This window comes from Melospiza melodia, chromosome 9, assembly GCF_035770615.1.
Source record: "Melospiza melodia melodia isolate bMelMel2 chromosome 9, bMelMel2.pri, whole genome shotgun sequence".
Classification (NCBI taxonomy): domain Eukaryota; kingdom Metazoa; phylum Chordata; class Aves; order Passeriformes; family Passerellidae; genus Melospiza; species Melospiza melodia.
This window is the reverse complement of record NC_086202.1, coordinates 21,410,297-21,435,560: the sequence shown is the minus strand read 5'-3', so window position 1 is coordinate 21,435,560 and position 25,264 is coordinate 21,410,297. Positions and strand designations below refer to the sequence as shown.

Below are 25,264 nucleotides of genomic sequence, written 5' to 3'. Positions count from 1 at the left end.
AAAGCAGAGTATTTGGCACTGAGGATCTGACCATCATACCAAGGATGTCTCAGGGGACTTTACTTTGGACTAACCCTGTAGATTGGACATCCCTGAGCAGCAGTAGAGCAGTACAGGAACATTTCTTTGCTTTAGTTCCCTGCATAAGGAAACCATCTTATAAGCTCTAGGGCTGCTCTACAAAGGCAACAAACCCTCAGTAAGTAGGAATAGCCAAATTAAAAGTATGCTCCAGACCCAAATCAAAATTTAATACGAATGTTTCCGTTACCAATTAAATCTCATAAAGTGATTCAAACTTAGAGAACAAGTCAGGAAAAACCCCCAGTGTATATGTCTATAGAGATGCCTCCAGCCTCAAGCAGAACTATATTTTCTTATCCTTTCCCCTCTCAGAAGCAGGAATCAACCAGCCATTTTTGGGATGGAGCAAAGGGCAGAGCTCAGGAGTCAGTGAGGATATACTAAAACAGGGGCATATTAAACACATTTCACAGGATACAAACTTACCGTGCTTTTACTGACTGGAACAACTGGAAATCTGGAGCTTACTCTGATGGTAAAAATACTATAAACACAGCAAAGTAACAGACAGAATGCAACTTCTCAGGCGGCATTGCCTTGCGGGCGGTTTTTCTCCCAAAGGTATGCTTCGCATCCCATCCCATATCATCCCACATCCCATCCCGCATCCCACTCCCCATCCCATCCTATATCATCCCAATCCCATCCCGCATCCCACTCCCCATCCCATCCCATATCATCCCAATCCCATCCCGCATCCCACTCCCCATCCCATCCCATATCATCCCAATCCCATCCCACATCCCACTCCCCATCCCATCCCGCATCCCACTCCCCATCCCATCCCATATCATCCCAATCCCATCCCGCATCCCACTCCCCATCCCATCCCATATCATCCCAATCCCATCCCGCATCCCACTCCCCATCCCATCCCATCCCATCCCATATCATCCCAATCCCATCCCGCATCCCTCTCCACATCGCATCGCATCCCATCCACGCCCGCGGCTCCGGCTGCCGCCGCCAGGTGGCGCGGTCGGCCCGGCGCGCCCCCGGTCGGTCGGCTCGTGCCGGGAGGGTTCCGGCGGGGCCGCGCCGAGCGGCGGGCGCTGCCACCCATCCCCGGACCCGCCTTGGCCGCTCTGTTCCGAATTCGGGTCAAATCCCGGGGAAAGCGGGGCAGGCGATGCGGGGCCTGTGCTCGGGAACGCGCTCGCCCTGTCTCGGCGCGGGCGGCCCGCGCCGCCTGGCAGGCTCGGGCACGGCAGGGACGGACCCGCTGCCCCCCACACGGGCTAAGGCCGGCCATCCTCTCACGGCTCACAGCCGGGCTGGGCAGCAGCTGCCCCGCAAGGAGCAGCCGGGGCACCGCGCGCTGGCGGGGCAGCCCTCGGGCTCCGTGTCCCGGCAGCGGCCGCGCCCCCGGCCGGTCAGAGCCGCTGGCACCGCCTGAGCCCCGGCGTCCTCCACAGCCCTGCCCCGCAGCTGCCTCACCCCGGCTGCTGCTGCAGGTCCAAACAGGGTAGCGGAGCACGGGTTACAATTAACAGAATTAAAAATAGGCCTGAATAAACTGAACACCCAGAGAGGCTAGAAATTTGCTGTGCAGGTGGCACGTTAGGAGCAAAGTGAGTGGTATTATTCAAACAAAGGTAATCCAAGACACCGCAGCGCGGGAGCTTCGACTACCTGTAAGGCAAGTACCTTTAATCTTGTTTGCAAACCAGCCCCGGTGCGGGCAGCGCCGGCGCCGAGCAGTGCGAGCCCCCGAGCAGCTCCGCCAGCAGCGACCCCCGGCAGGGCCAGCCCGGAGCTGGGCCCTCGTGCTCAGCAACTCCAATATTTGTGAAATTCCAGTTTGCTTTCCAGCTGCACTTACGGGCTGAGGATCTCTCTCTGAAAAAGATGCTAAAAAAAAAAAAAAAAGCCCACTTTATTTAAATACCAATCTGGCTTGTGTTTAAATTTCTTACAGATCTATCTTTAAGATAATAGCCATGAAACACTGGATGTGGGTTTTCTTCCTCTCAGCTGATGTTCACAAGTCGATCCTGGGAAAGGAGAGACTGTCCAGCCAGTTACACTGGAGAAAATGTGAAACAGACTATGAATAAAATGCTGTGCAGTTCAAAAACAAAACCTGGGAGAAACAAAATGAAAGAGTAAGCAGTTTGGAGGGGGTGGGTGTATTTTTTTTAATACTAACTCTTTATAGTTTGGGCTATTTATGGATTATTTATAACTAGGATCGAATTTTCAGACAGAAATGGGATTTTTAATATCAGCAGTCTTCCTCAGAAAATTTTTATTGAGGAAACATGCTTGTTTGGCTGTGGAAGCCATTGTGATGACTGGAGTAAAAGACTACAGAAGGAGAAGACTGGGTTAAATCAATTCCTTCTAAATACCTACCAGAAGACTTGCTGTCTGTATAGGGAGCTGGAGACTGAATTGTACCAGGGTAAAAAGGATAGCATGGCTATTTATAGTGCTGCCTTCAACACCATAGGAATTCAAAGGAAAACTCCAACTCAGCACACAGTCCTCTCATCATCTTCTTCTGTCAAGATTAAATGGGGCCCGAGATAATTTCCCCTACAAATCCTTTCTGGGAAGGATCTGTTCCTTTGTGCAACAAGGAACTACCATGGTACAAATCACTCCAGAGGCCAAGTCCTCCTCACCCAGCCAAATGCCACCACTTTCCTTTTGGTAGTCTGAGGAAGAGGAGAAAAAGACCCTTAGAAGCCTCAGCACTTAAACAGGAAAGACCAAAACATTTTGCCTGCTGTGCATCCTTTCTCCCTGTACTGCCCCCTGCCCTGCTCACACCGGGTGCTCTGGGGGACTTGCAAACAGAAGGGCAAATGTAGCTCCAGCACAATCCCAGTGCCAGGCAGCAAAGAGAGGAACAGGAGCACAGTACTGGCACACAGTCATGGTCATTCTGGTGTCGCTTCAGAGGAGGCCCTTACCCTGAGTGCCCCTCTTGCCTCTGCAGAACCATCCATCTCTGGGGAGGAATGGGCTCCAGTAGGTGTGTGGGGCACCTATTTATCAGTAGAAATTAGCTCTAATATTGAGAGTACAAATGAAAGCAGCTTTGGAAAGGGTATTAGCAGAAACCTGACTGCCACTCTAAAAAAAAGATACACTCCTGGAGTTCCTTAGCTCCACTCTTCTTTTAGCATCATGGTGCCTTAGATCTTTCCTTCTCATCTTCCACCTTCCAGTTTCTTTTTAATAAGAGCTACTTTTTCATTCTTCACAAAGTGCTACATACTCTCAATGCTCCTCTTTTGTAATTCTGTTACCAAGCTGTCTGCTAGGTGGGGAGCAGAAGGTGCAGGACTTGGTGCTGCCTTTGAGGTACAGGTAATTATTATGTGCATCTGTTATTGTGGTTGCTGCCTCAACAGGTGGAAAACATGCTGTTCTCTGATAGATTTGCAGCACTCCATGCTCCTGCCTTGTCTTTTCTCTAAAGCCAGTCGTGTGGTGTTCCTAAAATAATAAACACAGCCTCACTGCTGCCACAAAAACCCCTGGTAAATATATTTTTATGGGAATGAAGTATTAAAGGATTTGAACACTTACTCACTGAAAGCAAAATATGAGCAGTAAGGTTGGGTAAAGATTCAAAGGCTGGTTTGCTTCCTTTCCCTGGGGCACATCAAGGCTGTACTGTTTGCACTTCAGAGATGGATAGTGGGGAATTACTTAACCTGAAATGATGGAAACAATTCAGACTAGAATAATACAGCATAAGAGTTTCTCATATTACATCTATTCCCCATACTGCTGGCTATACTCTGCCTTCAGATTCACGTGCACAACTCTCATTGGAATCTGGAGGAACTGTATTTGAAGCCAAAATGTATTTCATTGTCTTTCTGAAGTCTCTCTGCAGCTTAGTGGCTAAATTCTGAGCTCAAGAGCTGGGAACAAAGCTTGTCTAAACATTTCCCAGTGTCTGTCTCTGTGAGATTCCCATCTGTTGTGTTTTATTTTGAATTTCATCTTCCTACTTTCCTAAAAACACAAAGCAGAAACACACATTTCCTCTACCCTGGAGTGCAGGAGTCACCTAATTTCCCAGCAGGTTCTCTTAACAACATACAGTGAATCCAAGTTTGTCTAAAAATGCTACAAGCCCTTTGTGGAGAAGAAAGGGAGGAGACCAGAAATGTGGGCCAAGTTTCTGAGTGTTGTGAAAAGCCCCTGCCCCCCAAAGGGACTCCATTTCCTGTTTCCCCTCTCCCAAAAATGTCACCTGGGCTTGGGTTTTGTTAAAAGAAATATACATTGCTCAAGTCCAGGATCTGGGTCTTTGGTTTGTGCTTCCTGCTGACACTGCAGAGACTACAAGAGCCATGAAAGCTGAGTCTGACTTTGGGGATTCACATTTGCAATAGCAGAACAAATTAAATGGAGAGCATGTTAAGTGAGTTGGGAGATTGTTGTTGACCAACAAATCTTCATTAAGTTCCCACACCAAGCTGTGCTGCACCTCTAATGAAACTGATCATTGTTTTTCCTTCTATGTTTCAACTATTTTGCCACCAGGTTTGAGAGAAATTCAGACTTGCTTAAGGTTTAATTAGAAATAAAACACAATATGAATCCATCTTGCTCCATACATGCACCCAGTTTGGAACGGTTGGTGCATCTTTCAAATAGGCCAAGTTTCATTCTGTTCCCCACCTGTACTTACTGCCTTTTTTATTTACTGCCAGTGACTCATGGAGACTTTGTTCACTGGTTTATGGTGACTTTCTGGATCACTGGTTTGCATCACCAGATGTTTCAGCTCAGGAGTTGCCAGCATGAACCCCAAGAGTTCATATGACTTGCACCTCCCAAGAGCTAAGCCTGTGCCCAGAATAACAAGCTTTCATGGGATTACAGCAAAGTCCTGTTCTGATGATTTTTGTGACTGAAGGGAGGCTACCATAGCTGGGCCTCTGAGAGCTTTCCCTGCAGGCCATTAGAGAAATCTGGCTCCATAGGTATAACTCAGATACCAAGTTACTCTGCTGTATGGCTTTAAAAACACTCTGTCCAGTTTAGGAGAGAGGTTTAAGGGAAAAATACAAAGTGAACAGGAGGAAGTACTCAGCAGTACTGAGAATGACACAGCCTAAGCAGAGCAGGATCCTCTGCTCCAGATTGTTTTTGCCATGAGGGAAGAAACAATTACTGTCTCTTTTAAGTATAACATAAGAAACAAAATGTACATGCAAATATAGTATAAATGGGGAAGTTAGCCTTCAGTATTATCCTTTGACAGATACCCTTCATGGTGGCCAAACTACTTGTTGGCCATGGAGCTTGGCCATGCCCCATACCACACTGTCCTCTGAGTCAGATAACACTCAAAAAATTTAGATGGCCCTCAACTTTTTCCATACATAAAAGAACACATCAATTATTTGGATCTATGCAGTAGCACCCCAACACACAAACTTATGGGTTTCCAGCACTTGGGCACTGCAGCCTCCCCTTCACAAAGGTTCCTGTTGTGTCCCAGCTTGCACTGAAGAGTGCAACCACAACAGCTGCCTTTTAATAGGATTTGATTTCTTTTTTTGGGGGGGGTTTGTTTTGTTTTTTTTTTTTTTTTTGTTTTTTTTTTTTGTTTTTGTTTTTGTTTTTGTTTTTGTTTTTGTTTTGTTTTTGGTTTTGTATTAGAAATTACCTGTTTGCTATTCTATGGAAGAAAATATGTTCTGTTTTTGTAGTGGGTGATCTTTGACATATTTTTAACTGCTAGTTTGTTTTAGAAAAATGGTAAGAGTTAACCTGGAGGACAAATTATCAGAAATACCTATAATCCCAAGAGCTAACACAATTGCTGGGAAATTCTAGACCTCAAATCAGCTCTGCTACAGAATATGATGAATTTCTATTTTTTCCCCTCCACAGACTTAGTAGCAAGATTTTACAATAAGAAGAAAGCAATTTGCTTAGCTGACTTGGGATTTAATCTTCCCTTGCATCTCTTAGACTATACACACATAAGCAAGCAAGTTTCAGCTGTGTTCAGTCCCACTCTGACCTCTGTACTAACTTGATTTACTGGTTTTAGTTCTCAAATAGTGTATTACGTTATAACTAAAAGGATCTGATTAGAGCTAGCCAGTATTTTAATGATTTATGAGAGGCATCTGCGACTGCATGGGTAGCATATACATTGTGTCACTGCTGTAGGAGGAATTTGCATTGATCATACCAGCATGCTCCAAGACAAGAGCGTGTCAAATTCCTATCAGCCTGAGTTCACAAACTGCATCTGACAGGTGGCCAAGCTTGCACTGGGACTGACCATAGTTCTCATGGTGGGAATAAAACAAACCAGCTGGATTGTTTCTAGCCATTGCATTATGAGCAGATTTCCATTCCTTTCTGTTGTTCTGTCTTGCAGTGCTTAAGAAGGTGTTTATCCTTCCCAGTTTTGTAGCCAGAAACCTGGGCCACAGGAACTTGCAATCAGCTCTGTCTGTGGTTTATCCTTCTGCCAGAAGACACTGGTGTGAAATATAGGCTACTGGAACTAACCTTCCAGACCTCTCCACGTCTTGCCATGGCTATCAAATTGCTAGCAAGTCTCAGATCAGAGAGGCTGGGGTGTGAGAAAGATCAAGAAACAATTAAACAGCACAGTTGCTTTAAAGCCATAATGTCCCTGCATTTAATAAGAGATTATACTATTTTTTTTTAAATAACTGTAATAAAAAGACTTTGCAAACACAGAAAGAATTGTTTTAGGAGCACAGTGATAAAAGGTTCTTATTCTTGGTTTGACTTTATGTGTTCTGAATTCTCTTTTGAGTATTGAAGTCAATATCTGCCCAAGCATTCCTAAAATCCTTGTACCCAAGAGCATGGAAGTCCAACCTTGATGGTTACTCACCTCCGGTTGTAAGCTGCCTTTTGCTCACTTGTGGTGAGTAAAGGCTTTTGACTCATGTTAAACCCAACAGCAACTCTTCACTCAGGTGCCACTCTGCCCTTCAGCTGCCTCCAGTTCAGACCTGGGGAGAGATACAGAAAAATCATCAAGCTTAACTTCACCATCTGCCCCTGTGCAGTGGAAACAGCCCTGTTCCTCACAGGATCACTGAAGTAACATATATGAAAGGCATTCCAGTGCCCAAGAAACACCAGGGAATCTTGGCTGTCTGCCTCCTGCTGTTTCCCATCTTACTCCCTAGCAGGTTACTCAACCCTCCTGCTATGCCAGTGTAGGGAGTAAGTGTCTGCTCTCTCCTCTGAGTTGGGTAGCATAGAGCTGTCTTTGTGGTGCTGGTAGAGACCACAGGACAAGAACAAAGAGCAGTGAAACTTCTAATGCCCTCAAACAGAAGAGACACAAGAAAAAAAAAAAAAAAAAAAAAAAAAAAAAAAGAAAGAAAAAGCAGCAATATATTGTTTTTAAGATAGAAGAACATACCAGAGCTAGTCACAGGGGAGAAAGGCTTTGCATTGTGCCATCCTTTTGGTTAGATCCTTGGGGCAGAAACCATTTGTAATGGGATTCTTTGAATTCTGAAGCCTGATGTTTTCAGTTCTGGGCTGGAGGACACTGCTGTATTAGTTATTGTTAACAGCAGCCTCATTCACCTTCAGATGTGGGCTGCTAAACTCTCTTGGGCCACAGGATGATGACCTAAGGGACTGCATTCCAACTGGGTTTTGTGCAAGGCACAGCACAGGAAATCCTTGGCGTTTAAACCTTGCCAAAGCAGGAAAGAAACATGATTTCAGGTCATATAGAAGGTGACCTGGGAAAATTAGATGAGGCTAGATTAAGAATATGCAACATGGAGTAAATCTGAGGAATGAAACCATAGCTGAGAGACTGGAAACAACACCCAAATGACACTTTGTCCTTCTTTGAGCAAGCTGGATGCAGGACGCCCAGCAACCCACCTGGCTTTTCTCACATTGTGTTCAGTTGGACATGTGCTGTCCAGATCAACACCCCTTACACAGCAGACTGTATACAGAACAGTGTAGGACTTGGGCTCTGTGGTAGTTGCAATTTCAGCCCCAACAGCCATGGAGATGGAGCAGAGCTTGGGCTACAGGAGGAACAGGCTCTGTCTCCCACACAGTGACAGTGTGAGGCTGAAGAGCATCACAAAGGTGAGTCTCCAGGCCACCAGGTCTGCATCAGAGAACAGATTCAGCACATTTCAGGCCATCTGTGAATAAATCCAAGCTTGTATGTCTCCCCAGGGTCATGCTGTACTAACGTCATCCAGTAACGAAAGCAACACACGCTCCCTGCAAGTGCAGGCAGCAAATACTGGTAGAGCATTGCTACAAGCTATGAGAAAGCAGCTAGGATTTATGTTGTTCAGGAGGAGTGAGAACTTTGGAGTAGTTGTACCAAAAATCCAGTGTCAGCCAGACAACCCAGCTGGTTCTGACTGGCAGCTCCAAGAGAAAAAGCGGCACATGTTGCTCCTTATTTAGAGCAACCTGCATCAACTTGCCAGCCTGTCTTTCAGAAATGTTTCTTCCTTCAACTTTTCAGTAAGCTTCTGAGGGTGCTTTTAGGAGGAAGAACAGAGCAGAGAATACCAGTTTTCACCCCCAACACGTTATTGCTGGAGGCAAGAGAGATACAGTGATGTAACAATTCTTGAGCCCAGAAGAGCCAGCCTTAACACAGAACAACTAAATTTTAGGTAAGCTTGTTTTCAAGTGTAAGCATAGTGATATCAAGAGTGTTTCATAGCATGTCTAAGAACTGTTTAGTGCTATAATGCTATAGATTGGGATTTCTGTTTTCTTAAGAAGTAGTGAAAAATGTCAGTATTGAATGGAGGAAGGAGTCAGAGACTGTCAGAACTGACAGTGAAGTCTGATGGCTGAAGTCCATTGCAGGAGAAGACACCAGCAAAAATATTTGAGTAGGAGCAGTAGCCTGGCTGGGAGCTATAGAGACTCTCAAATGTGGGCATGGTGCTGCAGTCATAAATAGCACGGAGATGTGGGAGATGCATTTTGGACCAGCTGCTGTCTTTGGGTCATATGAAGTGTGTCTGCTGGTCTGCCAGATCAGGTTGGGTTAACAGGGTAAGGATGCAGTTGGCAGCTGAGAGCAGAGGTACCAATGGGCTCCAGAGGGCCTGGTCTTGCAGCTGAACTGTGCTCACAGCCAAAAGTCACATCTTTGCTGGGCCTAGGGCTGGAAGGGAACCAACTTTGCTTTACTTGCTGTTGCTTGCCAATAGCCAAGTTCAGGTCCTTAGAGCTCTACAGTGCTCTTGCTCCAGCTGAAGACTTCATGAACACCTAGTGCTGGGAGCAACACAACTCCCTGTACAGCCTTAAACTCTCTGTTTCCCTGAATATGCAATGACATCATTACCACCTGAGGGCCCAAACTCTGCTCTTGGCAGGTAAAAGCCTTTTGGGTAACCTAACATTGGGGTTCTTGCTCTCAATGCATATTTATGTAATGATTGCTGGATGGCTGTAATTAAATGACTGTAAAGCACTACCTAAAATGCACCAGTAATAAATTCTTAATAGCTGATGCTGTAGCAAGCAGTTACACAAAAGAATATATCGTAACATGGAGATTGTTAACAGTGTCTGGGCCTGTTTAGTGCTCAGCTTTAAATAGTTACAATGCACACCATTAAAGAGCATGTAAAATTTGTAACTAGTAAATAAAAAGTCCAATTCAGAAACAAAATATACCCAAGCTTCAGTGGTGAAGAGGGCACAGAAGAGCTTGGGGTGGATAAACTACCTCTTACCTCTACAATCCTTGTGGTGGTGCTACCTATCAGCCATGGTTTCTGTAAAGCATACTTCATGCACATTCCTCTGCCTGGCAGAGATTCTGTCCATGCCTCTGTCCTGACTCATAAACATGGTTAGGATCCCACTTACAATACAAATGTGTGATCAGGTACAGCAACCCATGGTTTTGCGTTTTGTGAGGAAAGGATGGGTCAGGGGAAATTAATTTTTTTGCTCATATTTTTCACTTCTCTTATCCACTCAAAGCTGCTGTGAGGGCAATAACTCTACAGAGTTGGTTTCCCATGGCTAAAGAATAAAATAAACATACCTTCAAGACCCAGAAGAGTTAACAAAATCAGCAGGTGGCCAGGTTTTGCACATTTGGTACAACATTGCTGCACATCAAAGGATGGCTCAGTTTGTCTAGCCACTGTCAGGAGCTGCACACATGGCTGGTAAATACAAATGTACTAACCAGCTGATGACAAGAGAATATTTTATACTACAGTCACAAAAAAAAAAAAACCAACTCCAAGGCCACCCTGCCTTGGAGCCTGCATGCTAATGTACATCCTGAAACAGTCAAGACTATTAAGTTTGAGAACTACAGCCTGGGCCACAGCCATGCTATGAAAAAATTAGACATTTTTGAGGCTTCTGAGGCCTGACAATCCATAACATCAGTGGAAACAGTGGTAAATTCAACATATTTGAGAATCAGGATGGGTTGATTAAATTGTTCCTTACATTCGAGTTGTGCTTTGTATCAAAAATGTAGCTGCTGATTTCCCTGGATGGCACACAGAGAAAATTTTCCTTTGACAGTGGGGAAGCATCATAATTCCTCTAAAGTTAGGACAGAAAATGTTCACTAATGCAGTACTGAGAGGAAGAAAAGTCAAATGTTTTTGCCTTCTGCTGCCCAAAGCTGTCCAGACTAAATTTCTTTCTGTAAAGAAAAATTTAGTCCACTCCTCAGCATAGGCCCTGTGTGAGCTAAGGAGAGCAAGTCCACCTAATGGATTTTGCCTCATCCCACCAAGTGGGTGCATTGCTCTAAATGCATAGCTGGGTTACACTTATGGGTCTGGAAGCCTCCACTAAATTTGGAAGTGCTGTTCAGATTACATCCTCCAGCTGCTGAAGAGATTTTGTTACAAACAGTTGGCTACTCAAATACCTTGTGCCTCCCTAGACACTGCCTCTGTCTCAGCTTTCAAGTCCAGCCAGCCCTACCTCAGTCATTGCAGTTTGATTCATGCCATCTATATCTCGTAGTGCTCCTAGCAATTGATAAATTATGACTCCAGTGAGACTATTGGGTTAAACGCTAAGGAAGAAAGAATGATGACAGTAATACTTGTCATTTGTGTGGCCATGTAGCAACACAAAACCTCTCTCAAACATAGGTTAGCTTGGAGGAGCCTTTCCAGGGGATAGGCTTTCTGAGAAATGTTTATGGCTTTTGAATACATGATAGACATGAACTTGACATGACCTACTTGGCCAAGCCCTGAGCTTCAGCCTGGTCTTTTACCACACAAATCAGTGTATTCGAAGTATAGCCAGACTGATATCTTCACTGGGATGGCAAGGTTATAGCACATAGCAGCTTGAGAAAAGACAGGATGGAGGCTGCTTTGTCCTCAGGATTTAAAGACTTGGAAAGATTTTTACTTATTTCATAAGAAAATGGCTAAGTTCTACCCATACAGAAAAGACAACATAGGCCATGGGATGATTAAAATATTTGACACTTGATTGAAATGAGCACATTAACATTTTTTTAGTATACACACATCTCTCCTTTATTTTGGCATTGGAAAATGCAAGTTAAAGCAGAGGTTGTAAAGGCTTTTTACTAAATATCCAAGACACAAGAGTTGCTTTTTCCTCCTGACTTACCACAGCATCATGCTGCAGGATTTTCTGCTGCTTCGTCTCAGCCTTCATAGTATCCTCTCAACTTGATCTTGTATCAAGGTAATGTTAAATTGTCAAATTACACTGACTTTTCATTTTTTTATTTAATTAAATATCATGGAATTGGAGAAATTGGATAAAAAGTGGCATATGTTTCCAAGGACTGAGACACCTGTAAAGAAACCTGAAGTCTCTAAAGGCCCTCTCCCCAGCATGGCACTGAATAGCACCAATTCTGTTACAGATAAAGCTGCAGTCAGTGAATTAACTGAAACCCAACCAAAGGTGTATGCAGTCCGTAGAGGCATTCCCTACTGGGCAGATGGGAATCCTAGTCAGGAAGGAGATGTTATCTGGGGCCTCTCACAGGACCACTTTCCTTTCTTCCTGGGATAGTTGATATATAAGGAACCATTGATCTGGTTGCTCTCATCACCCAACTGCAGCAAAGCCACTAACACCCATCAGTCCAGGGAGGTGGCTGCAGGGGCAGGCAGGGATGGTGGCACAAACAGCCTGTGTCACACTCTGGGTCACTCTGCATCATCAGAGTGACCTGCTTGCAATAGGCCTCTGGTTGCAATCCTCCTGCTAGTTGTAATTAAGGAATCCTATTGCATAGTACACATACAATTACAGTTGCAGTACCTGCTAATTCAAAATTGATATAAAATAATTCCAAAATTTCTCCTATGTAATTGAATAATTGCCACAATACAACTCCAATAGAGTAAAGATCAGGAATGTTTCATGTCATCATCATCCAGAAACCAGCATTTTAAAACTGTATTGCCTGTTAATACAACACACATCGTGGAAACAGATCCACTACAAAAAGTCAGTATAGAGAAAGTGAGCTGAGAATCATTAAAAACATATTTTTTAAACTAACAGCCATCACATTATTACAAATAACCTTTTTCCTTTCACACTAATTTTTTTAATCTATCCATGTTCGTTATAAAGCATTACACATTATATAGCATTGTTTTCCTTAAACATGTGCATTTCAGTAATGACACTTGCATGTATAAATTTAGTGAGTTAAGATGATAGATTGATGCCAGAACTGAGTAGTCATTTATTCAGAAAAAAAAAAGTTTTTCTGTCTGTAAATTTTCTATGTAAAGCCATTCTTTTTTCAGTGCATTCAATATTCACCGTATTAGTTGAATAGTCCTACTGAGGCCTCTCTGATTTTGAATAATTCACAGCCTGTTAGTTACAGTTATTTCACATTTGAAATTTGAACTCTAGTCCTTCCTTTTTATTGGATGTAGACTTTACACAAACTGATGCTATTCTTCAGTTTAAAAAAAATGTGACCAGAATGAAAATGAAATAAGTTACAAGTTATGAAATAAGTTGTGCTCCCTTTTAGAAACAAAACAAAACAGTCTTTGAAGCAGCCCTTTTCCTTAGGTGCACTATATGTCACAGTTATCTGCCCAGCTCCTGTGAGGCTTAGGAAAGCAAGGCTGACAGCAGCCTTCAGTCCTCTGAGGTAATAGGAAAATCAGAGTATTTATACAGTGGAGAGGGCAAGGGAGAAGGATAACAGGCAGTACTGAATAAGAAAAAATCAAAACAGTTTAAAGCAACTTTACAGGGAGTGAGAAGTGGCCTAGAGTGGCCATTAGACACACTGCAAGGAATTAGGTACATCAAAAAAGGGGAACATTTGCTGCAGATATTATGAGGTGGGAAGGATTGGAGAAAGTTGTTATTCTTGAAAATACTTAATGAACTGGCAGATGGCCCTGTGATCAGGGCACAGGAAATCCAAGCCCCATTTCTGCTGCAGATCTCCTGTGTGGGATCAGAGAGGTGTCCAAGATCACCAGCAGGAGCCAGGCAGAGCTGGCACAGGGGACACTGGGGTGGCCAGTGTCAATGCAGCAATCAAAATCAATGGCAAATGCCTGTTCCAGTAGGGAATTCCTCCATGCCCCCTCTTGCATAAAGCCATCCAAAATGGACAAGAACATCTGCTTTTGTTTTCCCAGTAAAAGCTGACACTGGAGGAGATATGCACATTTGGGAGGGGAGCACATTCCACGGTGGAGCTCTTTGTAATGCTCTTGTAACAATGCAAGACCATTCTGGGAACATCACTTGGTGAAAGCTTACTGTACCCAAGAGGCCAGAGCTGCCATGGAGGTGGCAGGACAAGGTGTACTGAAATGACAGAGGGCTCCTCTTGACAGCTGGGTGGCAAGGCAGATCACCTCATGCATGGCAGAAGGGTGACTTGTAGGGACAATTCTGTGGCCTGACACTTCCCTCCTTCTTTTCTATGGATATTTCAGGGAATTAGTTGCTTCATTTGCCCTTCAGCAAGGCACATATTAATATGAAGGTGCAATGAGCTCCCACAGCAGACTAGTCTTCAGAGCCTCTTGCTCAGTCTTTGTGCATGCAAAATAAAATTACACCAAAATGTGAACTTAGGGCTAGAGAAAATACCTGGGTGGGAAACTAGGAGAACATTTCACCACAGTGTGTGTTTGAAAAGAAATGGCCAATGAAGGTGCTTGAACTTAAATACAACCTATTCATTAACAATAGATAGGTTCAGCAGAAAGATGCAAGATTTCAGGTTTGCTGTCCTGGACTGTTTTACGCAAAACCACCCCTCAAATCATTTATGTAGAAGACATGCTTCAGGCAGTACCAGAGCAAGGCTTTGACTCACTTACTACAACTTCACCCATGTCCTAGACAGGTGTTTCTATTCCAAGGCTTATGAGTTGACAGACTTCCTACTATCTCTGTAATACAGATATTTGGGTCATTTTTAGAACATACAAGAAAAGAAGTATAATATTTTCTTAGAACAGAACCCTGGGAAAAATGTAATTTCTATTACCCTCTTAAAAAATCCTCCCAACAGTTCAAATCTACAGCTAACACTGTAGAGGAACCACTATTTCAAAAGAAATGTACCATATGGAAACAGAGTAATTCCAAAGATAAAGTGATGCCTAAAAAAAAGTGTTTCTCCTTGTAACTGAAGTACTTGCTTCAAGATTAGAAATGGGATAGTTCTTGGAGGGAGCAGAGAGGAGAGTAATGCAAATTAAAACAACTTACTAAAAAAAATTAGTCCATGCTCGTATAAATGCTCAGCTGGAATCACTGTAACTCATCCACATTTTTCTAACATGAACATTTCTCATGAGGACAACCAGTATGGCCCGTAAATACCATTGGAAAGAACCAAACTACTTCTTACAGAGTTTTTCCCATTGAAGTTGACAATTAATTAACCAGTGAATAAGATTTTGCATGACCGATTCTACTCAGTCCAGATCAGTTTGTTGAGCAAATCAGAAGACAAATCAGATTAAGTATATATAAGAAAGCCCTAGTTACCTGGTTAAAGGAAAACCTCAGCATACCAGGTTAATTCTTTGTTTCTACACCCTTTGAGTAGATACATTTAAACAAGACATTTTCCATAGCATTACCTCTTTCCATGTGAAAGCAGAAGCCTTGTGCTGGCACATCAAGGGCTGGGCTTTTTCTCTGTGCTAATAATAGCATTTAGAATTCCAGAACAGTAGTAGGAACTTCCCCATTTCCTATAAAGAAAATAGTCTTTAAAAATATAATGAAGTTTAAATAAACTTTTTGACAAGGTAAGAGGAAGAAAGGAACCTGTCAGAAATATCTCTGGCTGGTGGTGAATATCTTCTCTCACCTTTCAGGATGGCCTGGGACTCCTTGTGCAGCCAGGACTTACGGCGGCCTAGGATAAGAAGTGCCTCAAGCGGGATGCCCGACAGCGGGAGCAGCACTGGGACACCGTCCCTGGAGGAGCTGCGGCGCCTGCTCTGCACACGCACACACCCCACAGGGCACGTGGATGAAGTCTGGCCAAACCTTTATGTGGGAGACCTGTAAGAGACAGGAAGGGCTGAAGGTTATTGCAACTCTTCCCCCAAATCTTCCACTCTTTATTTAAAAACAGAGAGCTAGGCAGTAATCTGGGACCTCTCACAACAGATCTGAGTGTTGAACAAGATTGAACTATGCATAGGATGCTGTAGAATAGAGAAAATGCATCCCAGCTGACTAAATATCTCCTGCCTCCTGGTTTCTCCTCCTGCATTAGTGCAGGAGTGACACACTGCAGCAGCCCACTGGAGCTGTGGCATTGCTACTTCAGGCAGTCATGCCAAAGCTGGGTGAAACAGGATCGAGCTCATTTTTCTCCTCCTCACTTTGCCAGATGGCATCAGTCCTCTGAACTGATGAATACTCAGCAGAGGTGACTTGGTGAGAAAGTCTTTGAAATCAGAAAACCCTTAGCTTGTGCAGAAATATCTCCACCACCACCTTTCATCAGCTGAGAACCATCTAAACATATGTTTGGGAAAAAACTGAGGGAAATCTAAGAGTTAGTTTCTTAACAAGTTATTTCTGTCTTAAAGCATTCTGATGAACACTTTGAACCTGATCAACCTGTCAATAAAATAGCCATTACCACTTGCTGCAGTTGTAACAAACTCCCCATCAGCAGCATGTTCTTCCCTGCGTGGCACTGCAGCAGGCAAATCTAATTCCCCATCTTTCCTCCAGGTACGTTGCTCGCGACAAGGCGCAGCTGAGCCGCCTGGGCATCTCCCACGTGGTGAACGCCGCTGCCGGGAGGTTCCGCATCAACACCGGGCCCAAGTTCTACAGCGACCTGCCTGTGCATTACTACGCAGTAGAAGCAGAGGACAACCCCAACTTTGATCTCAGCATTCACTTCTATCCAGTTGCTCACTACATCAGAGAAGCACTGAATTCCCCAAGAGGTAGCTAGACCATCTGTGCATGTTGCATATTTTCCGCATAGTAGATAAGCAGGGAAAGGTATTAAATATTATTTAACATAGACCAACTCAACTGCATGTGGGTAAGAATGGAGACACCAAACAAAGAAGCATCCTACCTGCCTCCTCAACTCCTACTGGTAGTTCTGTTTCACTGAAATAGGGAAGGATGCACTAAACAGGCTTTTAAAGGGGTTCTCCCTATGCCTAGTGTTATTCATCAGCAAAAGACAAAACAGCAAGTGTCCTTCATTACTTACAGTGACACACTGCCCTGGGAAGAAGCACATTATTTGATATTTTCAAATTAGTGATGGGATTTAAAAAAAGACAAGGGCAAGTGTAATATTTGAGTATGAAGATTCAACTACAATGCTACAATCTGTGCAAGTCCTACAAACAATAGGGAAGAACTTACAAGAAAGCAATTCTATAGAGGGAGCAAGCCACATCACCAGCCTAGAATAATGTCATGCTGTTGCTAGAAAATAGGAAGACAACCCACTAAAGCCTTAGATTCACTAAATACGTGCCAGGTGCAACACCAGAGGCTTGGGGCCAATGGGAGATCATTATTATTAAGGGCAAGCCTTCACAAAAGCAAGTCATCGCTGTGCCATAAAACTGTACAGATACTACTCAAAAGTAAGTGATTTAATAACAGTTGCACACTCAGTAAAACTGTTTGCTTGCATCATGGTGAGCTTTAATTGCAATCAGGTTCCTAAAGTACTAACTACCCAGCTTAATTGTATGCATTGGTAGATCTGATCCACACCCTACTAGCCACGAAGGGGAGGCACAGTAACTGCAAACAGTGTACATTCATGCTAGGTACCTGTGCATTTCCTGCTCTTTGGAGGGCTTGCTCTGTTCTGTTAGAAAATATTTGCCCTTGTGCAACTTAGGGCTACATTTGGGGAATTTGGATTTTCACCCATTTTTATTACAGCATACGCTATTTGCAATTGAAGTCATTATTGGCAGTGCTCCAGAGAAAGGTAAGATCCAAAATCTATTCATGTGTGTAAAAGCAAAGTTCCAAGTCAATTGACTAAAGACAGAAAACAGCAGATGAATTGTAGAAGCCACAATAGCAAACAAAACTAGTGCTTTGCAAAATGCATGCCGAAATACTAAGTTATGAATGCAGAACAAGTTACAGCTCAAGGCATATTTGTCCCTGCTCCCATGCTTTTAGTATTGTTTTACTGAACTCCATATGGAAGTAGAGTTCTGGGAATGGAGACAAGGTGAAATTTAATCATACGCTGTCCAGCTGTTGCTGACATTCATCATTGTGAGGAAAGAGCAACAGTTTAGAAAATATATAAACAAGATGTTCTGGAAGCATAATTTTCTGAGGTACAGAAATTTAGCAGCTAAATACCCATGACCTGTGCAGGGATGAGACAGGGAGAGGATTGTTATTCACATCATTTAGAAGAAGAAAAAAAGTGGTGTTTATTATAAGCAGTGAAACTGAGCAACAAAACAAAATATACCAGGTGACAAGAGGCCTGTCCATATTAAATACAGGATGTTACAAGGTACTACTGCTTGGTTGAGAAGTCATTTAAGACTGCTGCTTAACTGTTACAAGCAAATTCAACACCAATTTTTTTCTTTAACACAAATATATTACCCTTTTTACCTAAGAGGACGAGTCAAAGTTAAGACTGTATGAGGCACAAATGTATTTAAAACTAAGAAGCAAGTACTCATTAGAATTAGATAACAACTGTTATTTCCATCATGCTTGAAAAAGAAATCTGATGCTTTATACCACAAGTCCAGAAAACAGCATAGACAGATTTATTCCAGATTCCTACCTTAGCTGAACAGAATATTATCTTTGATGATGTTAGGAGTTAATTTTTAAGGCAGTTTCTTAAAACGGAGGTGTCAGAGTGTGAGCAAAAGGAAGCAGAGGCTTGCTCCTACTTGGGAGCTGTTCCTGTCATAGTGGTCAGTGGCTGCATTGCACCCTGACTTCCTTCATAGTCTTTGTTGCAGAAATTAGACAACATGTGCACTACTATTGCAGCCATGCCACATCAGCATTATTTTATGATCCCTACTTCCTTGACTGCCTTTCCTTCAGCACAGCCTGGCAGTCTCTTTGCCATGTAACAGAGCTGTTTGGGAAGGCTCAGACGAGAGCGAACAGATCCACAATCTGTCCCCTTTCCTACAAGGAAAAATATGGACTTGGGAAAGTATTAGCCTTCTCCCTCATGGTCAGCCTCAAAGGACAACACCTTGAATATCAATCTTGACCCTTTGAGTGGCCACCTGTGCAATTTGCATTTCTCTGGAGTGCAGCTAAACCTGAAGTAAATCAGTGGGGCTTTGTGAAGTCTAACAGAAGGAGGAAGGAAAGAGAACTTGATGAAAGCATGTCATGAAAATGATTAAACTAAGACTGTGCTGAGAGAAAGATTCCCAAGTAGAGAGCTTTGCCTTTTATTGACCTCTGAACATGTTTTAAACAATCAGGTTAAAACCACCCATTAAAATCTTGAAATGGCAGACTCTCAAAGTCATTTCCCTTCCTCCATTTCAGTAGAGCAAATGAAAAGCTAGGCTCCCTCTCCTGTCACCTTCTTGTTGTGGGAGTTATGAAAGCTGCTTAACTTTGGAGAAAAGGGTCTTGCTTGCCTCCACTGTGTGTGCATTACATACATCAGTCTGACCTCCCACTCTGCAGCAGATGACAGCTCTTACCTGCTCTGACTTGCCACTATTTAAAGCTCTCTGTAGGCTTCTTGCTATTTTCAGCTGTGACAAAACAGATACTGGATTAATCAGGAAATAGGCAGTGGATCTGCACCTGGCTAAAATCTAACAGGAGATGAGAAAATAGTAGAACAAGCCTCTAGGGCCCATTAGCCCAACTGAGCTCTCCTGCTGAGCAGAATACTTCAGCGGGATCCAATGGAGTGAAGGCAGCTGGGACATTGACTATGGGTGACAGATCTGGAGCCTCATCTTAAGCCAAATTGAATCCATCCTGCAAGAAAACAAGGGCTAGTTTAGGACATTTAGCTCATTTAATGATGATTAGTAAAAGGACAATAAGTTATTATGTGTTTTAATGACTGATCTTGTTCAACAACATTGAATTTCCTAACTTGAATTTGGCCAACAAAGTTGAATGTGCAAACTTTATCCCTAGTGCAAGCCCTTTGATGTTAGTAGAGTTACAGCAGGCATGAGCTGGATAGAATATCCATAATCCGCTGTTAAAAACCAAGTATTATTGTTCTGCACAAATCCCAGACAGATGACAGTTATTGTCTGCCTCTGCAAAAAGTAGCTTGAGATGTGTGGTGCAAAATTTCAAATAAGGACTGCAAGATTTAATAATGCCAGAAGCTAAGTGCCCCTACTTCTCCTCAGTTAATCCCATTATTCCTAAGGGATCCTGTTTCATGCTCAGAGAGGAGGTTGCAACATGGTCCCCTAATGTGGGACCAGTCCAACTTCTTTTTGCACTGTATGTTAAATCAGATGGGGGTAGGGAAGACAGAGTTGGAAGCTGACAGCTCATGGCAGGGATTCTGTGGTGTGGGAGATGTGGTTATAACCTCCTTGCCTACAAAACGGCAAGGGAGCTCTGTGAGCGCTGCTCCCCGTGGCTGTGCTCCAGCAGCCACCAGCAATCCCAGCCTGAGTGCTGGGACCTCTCAGCTGCCTCCTGTGTGGGGCCAATGGAAAGGCTGGAATCACCAACGCAGCCAGCCCACGAGGGAACGGCTGGAATCACCCACCACAGCCAGCCCATGAGGGAACAGCTGGAATCACCCACCACAGCCAGCCCAAGATAGAAGGGCTGGAATCACCCACCACAGCCAGCCCATGAGGGAACGGCTGGAATCACCAATGCAGCCAGCCCAAGATGGAAGGGCTGGAATCACCCACCACAGCCAGCCCACGATGGAACGGCTGGAATCACCCACCACAGCCAGCCCACGATGGAACGGCTGGAATCACCAATGCAGCCAGCCCAAGATGGAAGGGCTGGAATCACCCACCACAGCCAGCCCAAGATGGAAGGGCTGGAATCACCCACCACAGCCAGCCCATGAGGGAATGGCTGGAATCACCCACCACAGCCAGCCCACGGTGGAAGGGCTGGAATCACCCACCACAGCCAGCCCATGAGGGAATGGCTGGAATCACCCACCACAGCCAGCCCACGGTGGAAGAGCTGGAATCACCCACCACAGCCAGCCCATGAGGGAATGGCTGGAATCACCCACCACAGCCAGCCCAAGATGGAAGGGCTGGAATCACCCACCACAGCCAGCCCACGGTGGAAGGGCTGGAATCACCCACCACAGCCAGCCCATGAGGGAATGGCTGGAATCACCCACCACAGCCAGCCAATGGAGCAGACTGCCTCAGGCGCTGGTCACATGCAGGATGCCACCAGGGGTTCAGAGTGTCACTTCACCCGTTTGCAGCCACTGCTAAGAGACGAGGGTCTGACCCTGTAAACAGAACCAAATAGCAACACAGCTTTTGTTTCCTTACTCAAGTTTAACATTCAATTTGTTTGCTAAAAATAATCACAGTAAATTCAAATCTGCTTTCATTAGAGCAATTTTACATTAATTAAATCATTTCACATGACTGATTTATCTGCAACAAACAAGTCATTTTATTGTCAGTGTACCAGCATTTATCATAGCCCTTGTTTCACTATGCACAGAGGTTAACAATGTTGGAATACATATTGCACTTGTAAAAGAGATAATCTACCTAATCCTCATGGGAACAGGTGATTAGAGAACCATGCAGATTAGGACCAAGGTCAGTACTTGGGGCTTGTCCAGGTTTTTGCTGAGACACCTTCTAAAGCACTTTGCTGATAGAAGAGAACTCTTCTGAAGTGCAGATAAGCCAGAGAAACAGGGAAGAAAAATCAGTGCATTCTTTTTGGACACAGTCTTCTCTTAGACACAGACACAAAACAATAGAGAGCCAGCCTGTACAAGCAGGAGTCTGGCATTTGTTCTGCTTTCTGTGCCTCCATCAAAAACACAACAGGCAATATTTAACAGCAGCATTTATACCTGTGCTCAGTTTGGTCTTCAGTTCAAGACTGCTAGTAGGGCAGAACATTTTCAAAGGCAGAAGCCTTCATACAGGTGAGGGGGGAAGGACTCAAACAATTTTACAAAAACTAGATTCAGAACATCAAGTCTCCCATCCCCCATCCAGTTTATGCACAAATTTAGATTTAATTTCAAAACATATAGTGATGCAAAATCAAATCTAACATCAAAGCCAGTTCTTTCTGGTATTTTTTTCTCTTTTTTTCCCTTATAATGCAGTTCAAGCCATAAATTCTTTTTCTTTTAGTTTGAGAGTGCTGGTAGCTTAGAAGTTTTCAGACAAAGACAAAAAAAAAAAAAAAACCAAAACAAAAAACCCCAAAAAAAACCAACCAAAAAAAACCCCCCAAAAAAACCAAACAACCCAACCAAATGAAAAAGAGTCGTTCTCATTCTGAGAAAAATTTCAGAACATTTTGTTTCTTGGCTTCTGTTATTTGGGGTGCACATTTTGGGTGAATATCTGGATTTCCCATTCCTGCCAACACACTGCATTTAGGCCTCCCGCAAACTACTGAGGTAAAGATTTTTCAAAAATCTCGTGGCCTAGCCCTTTTTGCAGTATTCTTCAAAGTGAAATTGTCCTCCTGATTCCTTTATGCTCCTCTGAAAATCTCAGACCAGGGTTACTTGGATCCCAAGTGCCTCCTCTGGGGAAGATAATGCAGCATACATACCCTACATGGCTGGTGGAAAGGCTAATGGAAGTACAGCACATTGAATAAGAAGTCTGATGGAAGTTCAAACTAGCATTATCTTTTAGCAGGGGTGCAAAACATTTCTCCATATGCCCATAAAAAGCAGGACTTTACTTCCAAGAATTTACATGAAGTTATTGGAATTGACAGACATAAGCAATTTAACTTGAAGAAGGGCATCAGTATCTCAGTAAATTCTATGAAACTGCATCTGGATGAGAAAACAGAAATAGAAATTCTGCAAACTGGCCTTACATTGGAAAACCTCTTCCTTCCCCCAAAGGTTTTGGTGCCTGGTCCAAGTCTGCTGTCACCAGAGCTGTTTTTGCCACTTCCTTGGAGACTATATTTGTCCCTTTATTTCTACCGAAGACGTGTCTATCTTTAGAGCTGTGCTCAGATTTCTCATGCCAGGATAATGAGAGGTGGCTGTGTCACATACATTGTGGAATTCAACACTTCTCTCAACCTGCTGGCCAGAGCAGCTTTTCACAACACATGCTCACCCTCTCTGAGCATGTGGCTGTGCCATCATCATTAGTCAGAAGTAGAATGGTTGCTAAATACATACTGTGTCATAAACAAAATGGGATTTAAGATTAAAAGCTGTGCACAAAGTACCCAGAATTAACACCTAGGGCGATGGGGGCAATCAGTCCGAGGGTTTTGTCCGGATCTAGGCTCATCATCCAACAAGGATATTTTTGTCTTTCTCCCTAGTAATAGAGAGATTAAGATGCTGTAAGCACAAACAAAAAAAGGAACTCGCCATGAAAAGCTGTCTGTTCTCTCTACCTCTCCTTACATTTTGTGGAGAAGCAGCATCTGAGATAATCTATTCCATGTCCAGAGGAAAAAAGTAACATGGGATTGTCGTCGCTGATTTTTCATCTTTTCTGGATATAAACTGTACAGCCACTAAATTGCATTTTGTACAGCTATACAATGAATCAACAAGAGACTACTTAAAAAAGTAGAAAATACCTTCTTTCAAACTTGTGAAGAATTCCAGTGAAGAAATGTTCAGAAGTTTCCATGCTAAAAAGACATTTTCTTCAGCTGCTTTAATGGGAGGTTGTCCATTTGGTAGTCAGAAGTTAATATCTGCTTCTAATCACTTGTTACTCTACTAATGCTGAGTTGCTGGGTCACAGTCTCTGTGAGAAAAATAGACCTGATTGCAGCAAAGGATAAGAGAACTTGAAAATGTTTAGGCATGGTTATAATTGAGTAGAACAGTTATACAGCAATTGAGTTTCACTCTCAATTAAAAATTTGTCATTTATCTTACCATGTTTGTGAAAGTTGAAGCATTTTACAATATTTACAGGATGCAAATTTTCAGGTTTTGGAATGAGATCTTTGTTTATATCTAGAGGGAAAGGACCACAAACCTGAATTCTTCCATCTGAGGGCAAAATTTTCCTTTAATTAAAAAACTTTCTTTAATTTCAAATAAGACCATTTAAAAAATATTCATCTCCTTCCAATGGATCAAAGTCACACATTAGAAACCTAGGAGGCAGTTGCAATACAGAATTGAGGTTCTTAGGCTGCTTCCATTCATGATCACAGCAGGAAAACCAAAAGCAGAGCAGGGGGAAGGAGGGAGTTACCCTGCTGGATCTCTGGAAGGTGTTCCCTGAGGCTCACTTATAGCAACAGAGGAAGGATTCATCATGTTACTCTTAATGAACTCCTAATGAAGATGCACACCTTGTACTGAAATCTCTGGAAAACTAAAAACATTTCATACACTGTCTTCCTATGGTCACTTAATAAACAGAGGGAAATAGAGGCGCTAGGGAAGGACAGTGATTAGTATGGGGTAGGCTATAGAAATAAAAATGCATAAGTGAGCTGGTGCAAATGCCATATACAAACAGCTGTTCTTAATGATAATGCCTATTTTCTTCACACTCTTGCAAAAAAGCCTGAGCAGCAGTCAGCACCCTCAGAAAGCATTTCTGCCCTAAGCAAGAAGAAAGAAGAATTTGTGGAAAACCAGGAGTGTTGCTGTAACAGCACTGAGCAATCCTGAGCATTGCACTTCTGAAATCCCAAGTTTCCAGGCCCTCTAGTAGTAAGTAACCTGCCAAGGCTGCTTCCCACAGCACGGCCATCAAGCGTGAAGTCATGAAACTTTGCCAGCAAGTACATCGCTCCCAAAACCACACATGAGCAAGCAGGGACACAACGGATGGCAGGCTGGGCAGGAGGGATAAGGGTGTGCTGTCAGGCTGACAGCTAACCTCAAACAAGCAACCATGGATCCTGGAACACAATTAGGAATTTTCTGTCCGCAGTCAGTAAAAACCCATGTTCCCCAACCAGGGGAACTGTGCCAGGGCTGCACTATAAGGCTGTACACACCTGCTTGCCCATCTCTAATACCAGCTTCCATCGCTGCTCCAGCACAATAACCCCCACCATGAGGCCTGCTGGCATAATTGCAACTGTCTCTCCTTTTCCTAGGCAAAGTTCTGGTTCACTGTGCAATGGGAATCAGTCGGTCTGCAACTCTGGTCCTGGCTTTCCTAATGATCTGTGAAGGTCTGTCCCTCACCGCCGCCATTCAGACTGTGCGCTCCCACAGAGGCATCTGCCCCAACTCCGGCTTCCTCCAGCAGCTTCGGGACTTGGACCTCCGGTTAGGGAGGGGCTCAGGCAGAGGAGCAGAGGCCTGCTAGTGCCAAGAAGCAGCTTTGTCTCCTGGCACCAGCCCAAGAGATGCTGCCCTCTCTGAAGAGTGCAAGGATGCTGTCAGGACTGCTCTGTAGCTGCATGGAGAAACTCTGGGGAAAGGCCGAGCATGAGCAAACTCTTAGGAACTGTCAGGCATGTATTTTTTGCATAAGCACACTAATTGGAAAGCAAATGGAATAAAGAAAGATTCAAGCTGGCA

At 43.6% G+C, this 25,264-nt stretch overlaps 1 protein-coding gene across 1 annotated transcript; it reads left to right on the top strand.

Moving 5' to 3' along the window:
* Positions 1-1,471: 1,471 nt before the first annotated feature.
* On the top strand, positions 1,472-25,264 carry LOC134422076 (dual specificity protein phosphatase 13B-like). Its single transcript, XM_063163840.1, has 4 exons — positions 1,472-1,716; positions 15,419-15,617; positions 16,300-16,520; positions 24,835-25,264. The coding sequence occupies exons 2-4, from the start codon at positions 15,427-15,429 to the stop codon at positions 25,047-25,049; spliced, it is 627 nt and encodes a 208-aa protein (XP_063019910.1). The 5' UTR covers positions 1,472-1,716; positions 15,419-15,426; the 3' UTR covers positions 25,050-25,264.